Source organism: Leucoraja erinacea, chromosome 1 (genome assembly GCF_028641065.1).
Source record: "Leucoraja erinacea ecotype New England chromosome 1, Leri_hhj_1, whole genome shotgun sequence".
Taxonomy (NCBI): Eukaryota; Metazoa; Chordata; class Chondrichthyes; order Rajiformes; family Rajidae; genus Leucoraja; species Leucoraja erinaceus.
The window spans coordinates 3,071,748-3,086,254 of NC_073377.1; the positions used below are offsets into that span (position 1 = coordinate 3,071,748).

The 14,507-nt window shown below is 45.7% G+C and overlaps 1 protein-coding gene across 1 annotated transcript in view; it reads right to left on the reverse strand.

Moving 5' to 3' along the window:
* Positions 1 to 405: 405 nt before the first annotated feature.
* The window catches only part of rpia (ribose 5-phosphate isomerase A (ribose 5-phosphate epimerase)), a 28,364-nt gene continuing 14,262 nt past the window's right edge, over positions 406 to 14,507 (reverse strand). Inside the window, exons 6-9 of the mRNA XM_055644501.1 lie at positions 12,582 to 12,650; positions 8,448 to 8,589; positions 5,411 to 5,510; positions 406 to 3,259 (exon numbers count right to left, since the gene is read on the reverse strand). Of these exons, the coding sequence (XP_055500476.1) occupies positions 3,162 to 3,259; positions 5,411 to 5,510; positions 8,448 to 8,589; positions 12,582 to 12,650 (409 nt within the window). The 3' untranslated portion in view covers positions 406 to 3,161. The remainder of the gene's footprint in view (positions 3,260 to 5,410; positions 5,511 to 8,447; positions 8,590 to 12,581; positions 12,651 to 14,507) is intronic.

Sequence of the window (14,507 nt, forward strand, 5' to 3'; positions counted from 1 at the left end):
CGCGTTGGGGGACGGGGCTCAACGGGTCCCATTTGGTCTCGTATCTAAACCCTTCCTATCCATGTACCTGTTCAAGTGTCTTTTAAATGTTCTTATGGAACCCATTTCAACTACTGCCTCTGATAGCTCGTTCCATATACCCATCACCCTCTGTGTGAAAAGGTAGCTCCTCAGGTTCCTATTAAATCTTTCTACTCTCACCTTAAACCCATGTCCTCTGGTTCCTGATTCCCCTCCTCTGGGTAAAAGTCTGGGCATTCAGCCCATCCATCCATTCTCTGATATTAACACATTTATATCCCTGTGACAGGGTCAGATGATTTATTAAACATATTATCAATTTGCCTGTGGTATATTTAAAATAACAGGACACTGGAAGAAAAAAAATAACACAAGAACAGCAAATCTCCAAAACAATGTATTTATATCAATTTCTTCATTTTAAAAAAAGGTATTTTGTTCTGTGTTGAATTGATTAACCAGGAAGCTCCAAAACACTTGCCCACCACCAGTCAGCTTTAGGTTGAACAAGCCAACAGAAACATTAAACACATTGCCATCAAACCGAGCAGGAGCATGGCGAATGGTCATTTTAAGGCAATTGTTGGGCTGAGCCCAGGAGAACGACATTAACAACCGTAAATAATATGTCAGTCTCATAATAACAAGCCAGCAATCAATGGTTCAGAGTAGTCAACGTGTGTTGCGGACAAATAAATACCCCCCTTCTGCCAGGGTCCCACTAATGCCTTTAGTGAACTGGTGTTTGTCCTGGGAATAGACACAGAGTGCTGGAGTAACTCAGCGGGTCAGGCAGCATCTCTGGAGAAAAACGATGGGTGACTTTTCGGGTCAGGTGCCTTCTTCAGACTGAAAGTAGGGGGGGAGGGGGGAGGGGGAGAGGAATGAACTAGAGGTAGGAAATGCTCGTTTGTCCTGGGAATACAGGGAAATGTTCAAGTCCTGGGGGGTGGTCTCATCAGCTGGAAACACTTCCCTAAACCGAGACCGTTTTTTATCCTTCACTTTGTGATCACGAACTAGCACCTGGCAAACACAGACAGAGAGCTCACTGGGAAAACTGAGCGTGGAATGGACACAGGCTGTGATCTGCACTCAAGTCCCTGCTCCTGGCTTAAATCATGGCACTTCCCACCCTCATTCTATCTCCACCCGGACCTGCGGTCTGAAGCGGGCCACAGGCATTGCAAGACCAGATGATAGTGTTGATGCACAAGAATGATCCCAGGAATGATTGGGCTAACAGATGATGAGCATTTGAAGGCACTGGGCCTGAGTGGTTGGGACCTCATTGAAACTTACCGAATAGTGAAAGGCTTGGATAGAGTGGATGTGGAGAGGATGATTCCACTTGTGGAAGAGTCTAGGACCAGAGGTCATAGCCTCAGAATTAAAGGATGTACCTTTAGAAAGGAGATGAGGAATTTCTTTAGTCAGAGGGTGGTGAATCTGTGGAATTCATTGCCACAGACAGCTATGGAAGCCAAGTCAATGAATATTATTAAGGCAGAGATTGACAGATTCTTGATTAGTTTGGGTGTTAGAGGTTATGGGGAGAATGCAAGTGAATGGGGTGGAGAGGGAGAGATAGATTGGCGATGACTGAATGGCGGAGTACACTTGATGGGCAAAACGGCCAAATTCTGCCTAATGGCCTAATTCTGCTCATAGAACTTATGTATAGTGAAGAGCACACTCTACAGCAGACCATCTGTGCATTTCATTGCCTCCTCTCCAGAAGGCAGCCAACAAGGTCTACTGGGTCGACATGAAATGCTGGAGTAACTCAGCGGGTCAGAGCAGCGTCCCTGGAGAGCATAGATTGATGATGTTTTGGGTCAGGACTTTTTCAGACTGATTTCCCGGGGTGGGGAAGAAAGCTAGATGAACAGGACAAAACATGGCAGATCATAGGTGAATGCAGGCAGAGGGGAGAGGATTGAAAGGCTAGAGATGAACACATATGGTGTGAGACAAAAGGATTAGACTTGTGAACTGTGGAGCTGGAGGATTGGTATAAAATATTTAAGAATGTAGGTGGAGGTAAGGTCAGCCATGACTCGGTGGAGGCATGGGAGGGAAAGAAAGGGGGTGTTTTGGGGAGAATGGGGGAGTGGGGGGATGTTTTGTTGTGGTTTCTACAAGACATTGGTGAGGCTACATTTAGAGTATTGTGTTCAGTTTTGGTCACCCTATTAAAGGAAATATGTTGTTCAGCTGGAAAGGGCGATGCCCATAGCAGGACAATCAAGAACCAGTGGACAGAGGTTTAAGGTGAGGGGAGATGATTTAATGGGAATCTGAGGGGAAATCTTTTTTTAATATACAAAGGGCAGTACGTATATGGGAAGAGGTAGATGAGTCAGATACCATCACAATGTTGAAATGTATTTTGGACAAGTACGAGGATTGGATAGCTTTAGTGGGATATGGGCCAAACATAGGAAGGTGGGTCTAGTGTAGATGGGGCATGTTGATCGACAAAGGCCCTGTTGGTTAAAGTTGGAAAAATTGAGAATTGGAGGAAACCGAAGATTCCGCAGAAAACCCACGCAGTCACGGGAAGAACGTACAAACTCTGTACAAACAAGCACCCGTAGTCAGGATCGAACCTGGGACCCTAAGGCAACTCTACTGCTCTGCAACCGTCTTGGGTCTTGACCTGAAACGTCACCCAGCCTTGTTTTCCAGAGATGCTGCTTGACCCGTTGAGTTACTCCGGCACTTTGGAGAGTTCAATGTTCATAAGGACGGTTGGTATGTTGGAAGGATTGTCAAGGGCGCCTGCCTGCTGTGGGGGAGGGGTCGGGTACATCTCTGCCTGTGCTGTAATCTTCACATGACAAACTCAGAGAGATGACCTACAATCATTCTTGGGTCGTGTAGGCCAATCGACAGCATGGGAGCTGAGGCAGGAATCTGCGGGGTCCCCACCTGGGCAGAATAACTCAGAGTAAGGCAGCTGTAAACAGCTATTGCAGCAAGGGCTGAAGATATATAAGAGGCTGCATAATAAAAACAAAAGAACCTTCAAAAATAAAATATTTGGCAGATAAAGTCAATGAGGATTGAAATCAGAAAGTTTAAGGCAAAGTGATCTTCACAGTGGAGGGAAGTCATTGTTCTTCGTGCTCCCTTGTTCAGTGTGACGGTCTGTCCCGGGAGAAGACGGTGCCATCCTTCATCCCAAAGTAAACTCTCTCTACCATGTTGATGAATAGACCTGTCTCCACCACTCCTGCAGGGATAGAGAGTGTTTAGTACAAGTCCAGACACACCGTCACTCCCGTGAAAGCACATACAGTGTGGAAACAGGCGCCTCACCCCAACTTGCCCACGCCGACCTTCACTAGTCCCATATACTCACCATCCTTTGTGCAAAAAAGTTACCCCTCAGGTTCCGATTAAATCTTTCCCGCCCTCACCTTAAACCCATGTCCTCTGGTTCTTGATTCCCCAACTCTAGGTAAAACATAGAAAATAGGTGCAGGAGTAGGCCATTTGGCCCTTCGAGCCTGCACCACCATTCAATATGATCATGGCTGATCATCCAACTCAGTATCCTGTACCTTCCTTCTCTCTATACCCCCTGATCCCTTTAGCAACAAGGGCCACATCTAACTCCCTCTTAAATATAGCCAATAAACTGGCCTCAACTACCTTCTGTGGCAGAGAATTCCACATTCACCACTCTCTGTATAAAAAATGTTTTTTTCTCATCTCGGTCCTAAAAGACTTCTCCCTTATCCTTAAACTGTGATCCTTTGTTCTGGCCTTCCCCAACATCGGGAACAATCTTCCTGCATCTAGCCTGTGTATCTATCCGAACTAAACACCTCATCATCTTACACACCTCTATAAGATCATCCCTCATCGTCCTGTACTCCAAGGAATAGAGTCTTAGCCTGCTCAACCTCTCCCTATAAGCCCAGACCCACGGGTCCTGGCAACATCCTCGTAAAATGGCAACAGCCTTGTAAAAATGCTCATAAAAGGTCAGCATTCAAAGTAGTTTGACTGCAATATCAAAAAAAACAAAAACAAATTTGCATTCAAATAAAACCACTTTAAAGGTGATCAAAAGTGGTCAATTCCAATTCCCAATTTTGTTTAGAAATCAGAAAGGTGACCAGTGAATTTCATTGGCTCATTGGGGAAAAAAAAGTAAGCAGTACTAAGGATAACCAACCGGTAATATTAATGTCCACTGAGCTTCACAGCTGTGTATGTCTGGCTTCTTAAAAGTTGTCTCCACTCCTTCTCCTGCCCCCCCCCCCTTTAAAGGACTTACGTGACCCTTCCCGTATACTGTGCTTTCACCGTCTTAATTACAGTGCCTACCTTCCTGTTCATCGCGGTGTGTGTCTGTATCACATTGGCTTTGCACCGTGTGAACTTCACTCAGACAGTGCCCCCTCCCCCCCCCTCGCTTGCCCTGTCCCCCACCTGAATAATGGGCTGGTGAAGGAAGCGATGTGTGTGTGTGTGTGTGTTCCACTCTGACAGTCGCTGTTCCAGTCACCGGTTATTCAGGCTGGAAAATCACCGGAGGGAAAGGCCCTTTAGTCTCCCAAATTCCCATTATTAGAAGCCTTAAGCAATGAGAATTGCTGCAATAACCAAAATTATGGACACAGATACAGTAACCTAAAACCAGCTTTCTACAGTTCAGCTGTTATCAGGCAACTGAACCATCCAATCACCAACCAGGGAGCAGTCCGGCTCCACCATCTACCTCATTGGAGAATCTCAGACTATCTTTAATCGGACTTTACCTTGCACTAAATGTTATTCCCTTCATCCTGTATTTGTACACTGTGGAGGGCTTGTTTGTCATCACGTTTAGTTCTTCGCTGACTATACAGCATGCCTCAAAATGCTTTTCACCATACTTCGCTACATGTGATAAGAACCGACAACCGAGAGGATTGGGTTAACACATGATGGTCATTTGAAGGGACTGGACCTGTCCTCATTGGAGTTTAGAAGGATGAGGGGGCACCTCATTGAAACTTACCGAATAGTGAAAAGCCTGGATAGAATGAATCTGGAGAGAATCTTTCCACTAGTGGGAGAGTCTAGGAACAAAGGCCATAGCCCCAGAATAAAAGGACGCACTTTTAGAAAGGAGTTGAGCAGGAAATTTCTTTAGTCAGAGGGCGGTGAATCCGTGAATTCATTACCACAGACAGCTGTGGAGGCCAAGCCATTGGAAATGTTTAAGGCGGAAATTGACAGATTTTTGATTAGTATGGGTGTCAGGAGTTATGGGGAGAAGGCAGGAGAATGGGGTTGAGAGGGAAAGATAGGTCAGCCATGATTCGATGGTGGAGTAGACTTGATGGTCTAATTCTGCTAGTACATGAACTTATCAACTAATCATTCTTACCTGGGATCATTTTAATGCCCACATTGACATCTTTCCAATTGGAAATATTAGAGAACTTCCAGTCCAGGATCAAGTTCCCGTTATCCGTCACCACTGGTCCCTGGAATAAACCAGCATCAGAGGGGGCAGATTATCATTTGACAAACCACACAGAGCCGGGTCTCAGGCAAGAGGTGCGCATAAAGTCTTCCGGAGGCATAGACATGTTGCCACTGGCCTCACTCTCACCTGACAATGCACAAGGTTTTGTTTAGTTTAGTTTTGAGATACAGCGCGGAAACAGCCCCTTTTGGCCCTGATGGGAGGAGGGCAAACAGTCCATGGTTTGGGTGTGAGGGGTCTTTGATGATCTTCCCAGCCCGTCTCAGACACCGTTTTCGATGGAGGGCATCCATGGCAGGGAGCGGGGCACCGATGATGTGCTGCGCGGTTTTCACCACCCGTTGTAGTGCCTTCCTGTCCGCAGCAGTGCAGCTGCTGTACCATACCGTGAAGCAGGTGGTCAGGATACTCTCTATGGTACAGCGGTAAAAGTTGGTCAGGATCCGGGGGGACAGGTGGGCTTTCTTGAGCCTCCTCAGGAAGTAAAGGCGCTGCTGTGTCTTTTTGATCAGCTTGGAGGTGTTGCGGGACCAGGACAAATCCTCCGAGATATGTACCACCATCCGAGGAATTTATAGCTGGAGACGCGCTCCACTTCAGTCCTGTTTATATGGATGGGGGTATGACTGCCTCCTCTGGTCTGCCTGAAGTCAACAATAATCTCCTTCGTCTTCTTGGAGTTGAGGACGAGGTTATTGTTGACACACCAGGCTGTCAGGTGCTGGATTTATGCCAAGCCAATTAACCTACAAATCTGCACGTCTTTGGAGTGTGGGAGGATACCGAAGATCTCGGAGAAAACCCACTCGGGTCACAGGGAGAACGTACAAACTCCGTATAAACACCCGTAGTTGGGATCGAACCCGGGTCTCCGGTGCTGCATTCGCTGTAAGGCAGCAACTCTACCGCTGCGCCACCGTGACCGCCCAAGGTTTACCGTGACCAAACAAGGTTGTCGGTTCAAATCTCAACGTACCTGCTCCATTTCACAATCTATGCCGACTCATTACTGAAGCAATGTACCATCACAGGCGTAAACATGTTGAATAGGAGGCTCGTTTTCCATCTCAAATGGGACAATAGACCCTCAATGAGTCTCCCCTCCACCATCTATCCAGTGACCTGTCCAATATTGGTCCCTCACTCAACATCTCATGGTGGAGGTGCAATGGTACAATGGTGTTTTTACTGTCACACATGCACAGTGAAATTCTTTACTTACGAACAGCAGAGTATTGCCATACCTAAGCGAATTCTCGATTAGCAAGTGATGCAGTCTGAATTAGAAGTCTGAAGAAGGGTCTCGACCCGAAACGTCACCCATTACTTCTATCCAGAGATGCCGCTTGTCCCGCTGAGTTGCTCCAGCATTTTGTGTCTATGTATAGAAATAGTCTACTGATCCCACATGCAAGAGATGCCATGCCTGGCACCATTTTCAAAGTCCAGTCTGCATTCTAGTTATTATTATTGGTGGTGTCCATTCCAGGCGAGCCCCAGGCTGCTGTGGGCCTCCATCTATCGCCATCCTTGGACGTCTGGATCAACCTGCGAACCGACGTCCCTCTCCTCCACCTTTGTGCTACGGGGATGCCCCCCCCTCCCCCGCAGCCAACCTCGAGGGTGCCGTAGGTCAAGTGCCCGTTCCCTATCCACTTCTACCGGCCTTGCTTCTCACGTTTGTCGTCATCGCCGGCTCCATCCTCCCGGTCTCGGCCTTTGAGGACAGTTTCTTCCCAGCTGTTATCAGGAGGCTGAACTATTCCATCAACAACTAGATAGCGGTCCTGACCAAACATCTATCTCATTGGAGCACTTTGGACTATCTTTAATGGGACTTTGACTTACCATTAATGTTATTAATGTTCAGAACGCTGTTGCTAGAGTTCTAACAAAGACCAAAAAATTTGAACACATTACACCAATTCTTAAATCCTTACATTGGCTCCCTGTATGTCAGAGAATTGATTTAAAAATCCTGCTGCTCACCTATAAATCACTACATGGTTTAGGACCAGAGTATATCACTGACATGCTTCCACTATATAAGCCTTCTAGACCGCTAAGATCTTCTGAAACCAATCTGTTAGTGATTCCCAGAGTAAATACAAAACATGGGAAAGCAGGATTTAGTTACTATGCAACAAATAGCTGGAATAAACTTCCTGAAGATTTAAGACTTGCCTCAACTTTGACCACTTTTAAAACAAGACTGAAAACTTTTATGTTTACTTTAGCTTTCAGCTAAATCTTAACTACATTGCCCTTTTAACTTTTGCACTTTTTATAATGCATTTTTAATTTTGCTTTTCTTTTCTTTCAGTTCTATGTTATTTCATTTTATTATTTCATTTTATTGTATGACATGTTTTTATGTAAAGCACTTTGATTCTGCCTCGTGTATGAAATGTGCTATATAAATAAAGTTGCCTTGCCTTGCCTTATTCCTGCATCTGTACACTGTGGAAGGCTTGATTGTAATCACATAGTCTTTTCGCTGACTGGATAACACACAACAAAAAAAGCTTTTCACTGTACCTCACTGTGACAATGATAAACCAAACTAAACAAGACCACTTGTATAGGAAAGAACTGCAGATACTGGTTTAAATTGAAGATAGACACAAAAGTCTGGAGTAACTCAGTGGGACAGGCAGCATCTCTGGAGATGAAGGAATAAACAAGACCACGTGCAGGCTGATGTACAGTTTAAACTAGTATGGCCGGCATAGACACGGTGGGCTGAAGGGCCTGTTCCTGCCTGGTACCGTTCTAAGGTAGACACAAGATGCTGGAGTAACTCAGCGGGTGATGCAGCATCTCTGGAGAGAAGGAATGGGCGATGTTTCGGGTCAAGACCCTTCTTCAGAACGTTCTGTGTTCCAATCGACTCTATGCCGGGAGGCAAGGTGGAGAGATTAAGTCGTGTACTCACAGCTTTGCTGACTGCCATTCGCAGCGCGGCATTTCCTCCGTACTTAGCGACGATGGCCCTGGTCACTGGAACACAAGCCATCGGAATGACTTCAATTGGAACACCTTTCTTCCATTTCTCACCCAGGCTTTTGGAATCCTTCCTTAAAAAAAAAAGGAATTAAAGAAACAGGCACTTAATCGGACCGTGGTTCGGCACCATCTGCTGGCATTTGCCACAAGGATCAAACACAAGTTGCTACAAGTTGAGGTAGACACTCAGAGCCTATTTCCCAGGATGGAACTATTTGATATTTCCATTATGGGGGAAATAGATTAACAGTGTGAGGGGGACACAAAATGCTGGAGTAACTCAGCGGGTGAGGCAGCATCTCTGGAGAAAAGGAATGGGCGACGTCTCGGGTCGAGACCCTTCTTCAGATCCGACCCGAAACGTCGCCCATTCCTTTTCTCGAGATGCTGCCTCATCCGCTGAGTTTCTCCAGCACTTTGTGTCTAGCTTCGATTTAAACCGCCATCTGCAGTTCTTTCTTACACAAAGGTGTGAGGTGCAGAGCTTTAATTTAAAGTGAGAGGGCACCTTTTCATTTGTTTTTTTGTGTGTTTATTGATTTATCCATTTATCCACCTATTCATCTTACCATCTGCCTACCTATTTATCTATCTCTACATCTGAAACGTCACCCATTCCTTCTTTCCAGAGATGCTGCCTGTCCCGCTGCGTTACTCCAGCTTGTTGTGTAAATCAGCAGCTGCAGTTCTCTACATCTACCTACCCATATCTCTATTTGTTTGACTCACATGTAACACAGACGGTGGTGAGTGCCTGGAACGAGCTGCTGTGACTGAAGGATGAAGCAGATACAATAGAGGCAACTAAGAGATTTTTAGATAGGCACATGGTTGTTTAGATAGGCACATTCCACCGGGTGGCGCTGCAGTGTCTCGTCCTTTTCCTTCTGTTGTTTTTCAGAATGTACCAAATGTATGTTTTAATGTTCTTTAGCTTGTTTTATATGGGGGGTGGGGGGATGGGGAGAAACACTTTTAAATCTCTTACCTCGACGGAGATGCGATTTATTTTCCGTACCGTATCTCCGTCCGCACTGAGGCCTAACATCGTGGAGTCGGGGATCGACCTTGGGAGCTCCAACCGCGGAAGCCTGCGAACCTTAACATCGAGGAGCTCGCGGTCCCTGGTTAGGGACCGACTTTGGAAACTCCAAGCCGCAGGAGCATCGTCCGCCCTGACGCGGGAGCTTCGATAGCCGGCTGCGGGAGCTTCGATCGCCCCGACTGCGGATGTTTGACTCCCCCGACCACAGGGGGAATAAAGAGGGAAGAAGATTAGACTTTATTCCCTTCCATCATAGTGAGGAATGTGGGGAATCCGCTGTGGTGGATGTTTATGTTTCTATGTTTCTATTTCCATCTGCCTACCTATGGAAATCCTTTAAAACCGAGATGAGAAGAACTTTTTTCACACAGAGAGTGGTGAATCTCTGGAACTCTCTGCCACAGAGGGTAGTTGAGGCCAGTTCATTGTCTATATTTAAGAGTTAGATGTGGCCCTTGTGGCTAAGGGGATCAGGGGGTATGGAGAGAAGGCAGGTACGGGATACTGAGTTGGATGATCAGCCATGATCATATTGAATGGCGGTGCAGGCTCGAAGGGTCGAATGGCCTATTCCTGCACCTAATTTCTATGTTTCTATGTTTCTATGTCTTATGTTAAGTTTCATGTAGTTGTGTATCTTGTTGCTTTTTTTAGTATGGCTGTATGGAAATCGAGTTTCACTGTACCTTAATTGGTACATGTGACAATAAACAGACCTTGAAACCTTTGGATATGCAGGGAATACAATGCCATTTATTGTCATTTGAGCCTCAGTGAGGCTCAAACGAAATTCCGTTTCCACAGCCATACAAACAAAGACAATTTCTACAGACATACACACAATTTAATTCACACAAACATCCATCACAGTGAACCCACTGTGATGGAAGGCAAAGTCTTTTCTCTCCCCTGTTCTCCATTTCTCTCCCATGTCCAAGCCCCAGGCGGGCGATGATAAGTCCCACGGCCATTTTAGGCCGTGCCGGGCGATTTACGGCCCCGCTCCCGGTCTAAATGTCACAATGGGAGGATATGGATTATACACAGGCAGATTAGGGTAGGTCTTGGCATCATATTCGGCACAGACATGGGCCGAAGGGCCTGTTTCCGTGCTATACTGTTCTATGTTCTATGATTTGCAGCAGTTTGTTGGAGTCAATGAAAGGAGGCCAGTCTTGATCATCGAATCCCAGAATTGTACTAACGGGCCCTCTCAGCCACCTCATCCATGCTGGCCATGATGCCTATTGATGTTCGTTCTATTGTACTGTTCTATTTTACCAGTGGGCATAGCGCACAGGCCAGTACAGAACAGACAGGCCCGTCTGCCCACATCTTTTCCGAACAAGATGCCAGGATCAACTAATATCCTCTGCCTGCACATGGTCTATATCTCACAAATCCCTGCATATCAATGTGCTCATCTAAAAACCTCTTGATCTTTTCTGCTTCCACCACTACCTCCAGGCAGCACATTCCAGGCACAGCACCCTTGGTGTAAAAAATAAACTTGCCCCGTACAACTCGTTTAACCTTTGCCCCTCTCATCTTAAAGCTGTCCCCTTTAGTATTCCATCCTGAGACAAAAAGTTCTGACTGTCTACCCTCTCATAATTTTATATACTTCCATCAGGTCTCCCTGAGAAAACAGTCTGTCCTATAAATATGTCCCAGTAACCAATACCCTATCATCTCATCCATATATCGTTCGAGTGTACGTCCTTTGCACACTTTCCAATGCATCCATATCCTTCCTGTAATGTGGCGACCAGATTTTAAGATATAAAATTGCATTATGTCTGCCATAGCTTTAAGGTTAGAGGCACAAAGTTAAAGGGAGACGCTCAGGGCAATTTGCTTTTATTACCCAGAGGGTGGTGGACGTCTAAGTTTCTGCCAGGAATGGTTGTGGAATCAGAATCAGTGGCATTTAAGGAATGTTTGGGCACATGGATATGCAGTGAATGGACAGGTATGAATCACATGCAGACAGTGGAGATTAATATAACCTGGCATCATGTTTGGCACCGCCATTGTTAGACTAGTCTTTAGACTTAAGAGATGCAACGTGGAAACAGGCCCTTTGACCCATCACATCCGTGCCAACCAGTGTGATCACCCCGTATACTAATACTATCCTACACATTCGGGACTATTTACAATTTTACCGAAGCCAATTAACCTACAAACCTATGCATTTTTGGAGTGTGGGAGGAAACCAGAGAAAACCCATATGTTCATAGGGAGATCATACAAACGGCGTATAGACAACACCCGTAGTCCAGATCGAACCCGGGTCTCTGGCGCTATAAGACAGCAACTCTACTGCTGCGCCACTGTGCTGCCACCTAATGTTCTGTACATGCAGACTTGGCTGCCACCCTGAATATAACAGTCTGCAGTGTTTTGGGGCTCCTAAGAGCAGGTGCATTACCTCTACCCGGGCTGCTGAGCTGTAGGTGAATGCTCGCTCCAGCCCAGAGTGAACCCAGTATGGCTTCCTTCAGCAAGAACTTCACGCAACACTGACTCCCATTCAGGTGAATGCCACAAGCCGCATTAGGAAGATGGATGTGGAAATGCATTTCAGCGTGAGATTCAGTTTAGTTTAGAGATACAGCGCGGAAACAGCCCATTCGGCCCACCGAGTCCGCACCGACCAGCGATCCCCACACACTAACACTATCCAACACACACTAGGCACAATTTTACATTTATACCAAGCCAATTAACTTACAAACCTGCACGTCTTTGGAGTGTGGGAGGAAACTGATGATCTCAGAGAAAACCCACGCTGGTCACGGGGAGAACGTACAAACTCCGTACAGACAGCACCCGTCGTCAGGATCAAACCCGGGTCTCTGGCGCTGTGCGGCAGCAACTCTACAGCTGCACCATCGTGCTGCCCTGGGATGCTGTGGGAGTTCTTCAGCTGATCCCGGCAAGTACTTCAAACCTCTGAACGACGCAGCACTTTTTCCTTAAGGAATGACCAGCATTATTTGGGAGAGGCCTTACCTATAGTCAGCAATGACAATAAACGTCTTTGCACAGGCGGCAATAATCTTCTCTTGAGTCAAGCAGCCTCTGTTGGAAAAGCAGACACTAATTTTACACCCAAACGCTCAGGATACTGAGTGCGTTATCAGCAGAAAGCTCTTGGAGTGATGGATGAGGAAGGTCATTTAATTTCGAGGTTAAACACAAAATGCTGGAGTAACTCAGCGGGTCAGACAGCATCGCTGGAGAAAAGGAATAGGTGAGGTTTCGGTTCGGGACCCTTCTTCAGACTGAAAGATAGTCATCTGTTCTGCCATTCGATCACTTCTGATCTATTTATCCCTCGCAACCCCATTTTCATGTCTTCTCCCGTAACCTTTTACCCCCTTACTAATCAAGATCTCATCAATCTCTACTTTAAAAATACCCAATGTCTTGGCCTGTGGCAATGACTTCCACAGATTCATCACCCTCTGGCTAAAGAAATCCCTACTCACCTCCTTTCTAAAGGTACGTCCCCTTATTCTGAGGCTATCACCTCTGGTCCTGGACTCTCCCATTACTGGAAGCATCCTCTCCACATCCACTCTATCAAAGCCTTTCAATGAGATCCCCCCATCCTTCTAAATGCCAGCGAGTACTGGATCATTTATGAATTATGTTCACCACTAATGTCTTGTTTTTGCCTTTCATGTCTTTTTCCTTCTCACGGTATTGTATAATTTATGTATAATTCATATGTAATTTGTGCATAATTTATGTATAATGCACACATATGTCATGCATAATTTACATCTTGTGTCTTGTCTGAGTCTATGTGCATATGATACGGCTGCAAGCAAGATTTTCACTGTACCTGCACCACTTGTGAACATGATAAAAATGTCGACTTGATGGCCTGAACCAATATAATTATTGCTGCCTGATCTGCTGAGTATTCTATCTTTGGATTTCAATTTACCCGTATCTGCAGTGATAGGAGCAGAATTAGGCCATTTAGCACATCAAGTCAAGTCTACTATATAACCATATAACAATTACAGCACGGAAACAGGCCATCTCGACCCTTCTAGTCCGTGCCGAACACATATTCTCCCCTAGTCCCATATACCTGCGCTCAGACCATAACCTTCCATTCCCTTCCCGTCCATATAACTATCCAATTTATTTTTAAATGATAAAAACGAACCTGCCTCCACCACCTTCACTGGAAGCTCATTCCACACAGCCACCACTCTCTGAGTAAAGAGGTTCCCCCTCATGTTACCCCTAAATTTCAGTCCCTTAATTCTCAAGTCATGTCCCCTTGTTTGAATCTTCCCTACTCTCAGTGGGAAAAGCTTTTCCACGTCAACTCTGTCTATCCCTCTCATCATTTTAAAAACCTCTATCAAGTCCCCCCTTAACCTTCTGCGCTCCAAAGAATAAAGCCCTAACTTGTTCAACCTTTCTCTGTAACTTAGTTGCTGAAACCCAGGCAACATTCTAGTAAATCTCCTCTGTACTCTCTCTATTTTGTTGACATCCTTCCTGTAATTAGGCGACCAAAATTGTACACCATACTCCAGAATTGGCCTCACCAATGCCTTGTACAATTTTAACTTTACATCCCAACTTCTATACTCTGCCATTCAATCATGGTTGATCTATCCTTTGACACCTATATCAATCAAAAATCTATCTATCTCTGCCTTAAAAATATTCAATGGCTTGGCCATTAAATATACGTTCTCCCTGTGACCTGCGTGAGTTTTCTCCGAGATCTTTGATTTCCTCCCACACTCCAAAGACGTGCAGGTTTGTAGGTTACTTGGCTTGGTGGATGTGGAAATTGTCCCTAGTGTGTGTTAATATGCAGGGATTGCTGGTCGGCGTGGACCTGGTAGGCCGAAGGGCCTGTTTCTGCGCTGTACCTCCAAACTAAACTAAGCCTCCACAGCCTTC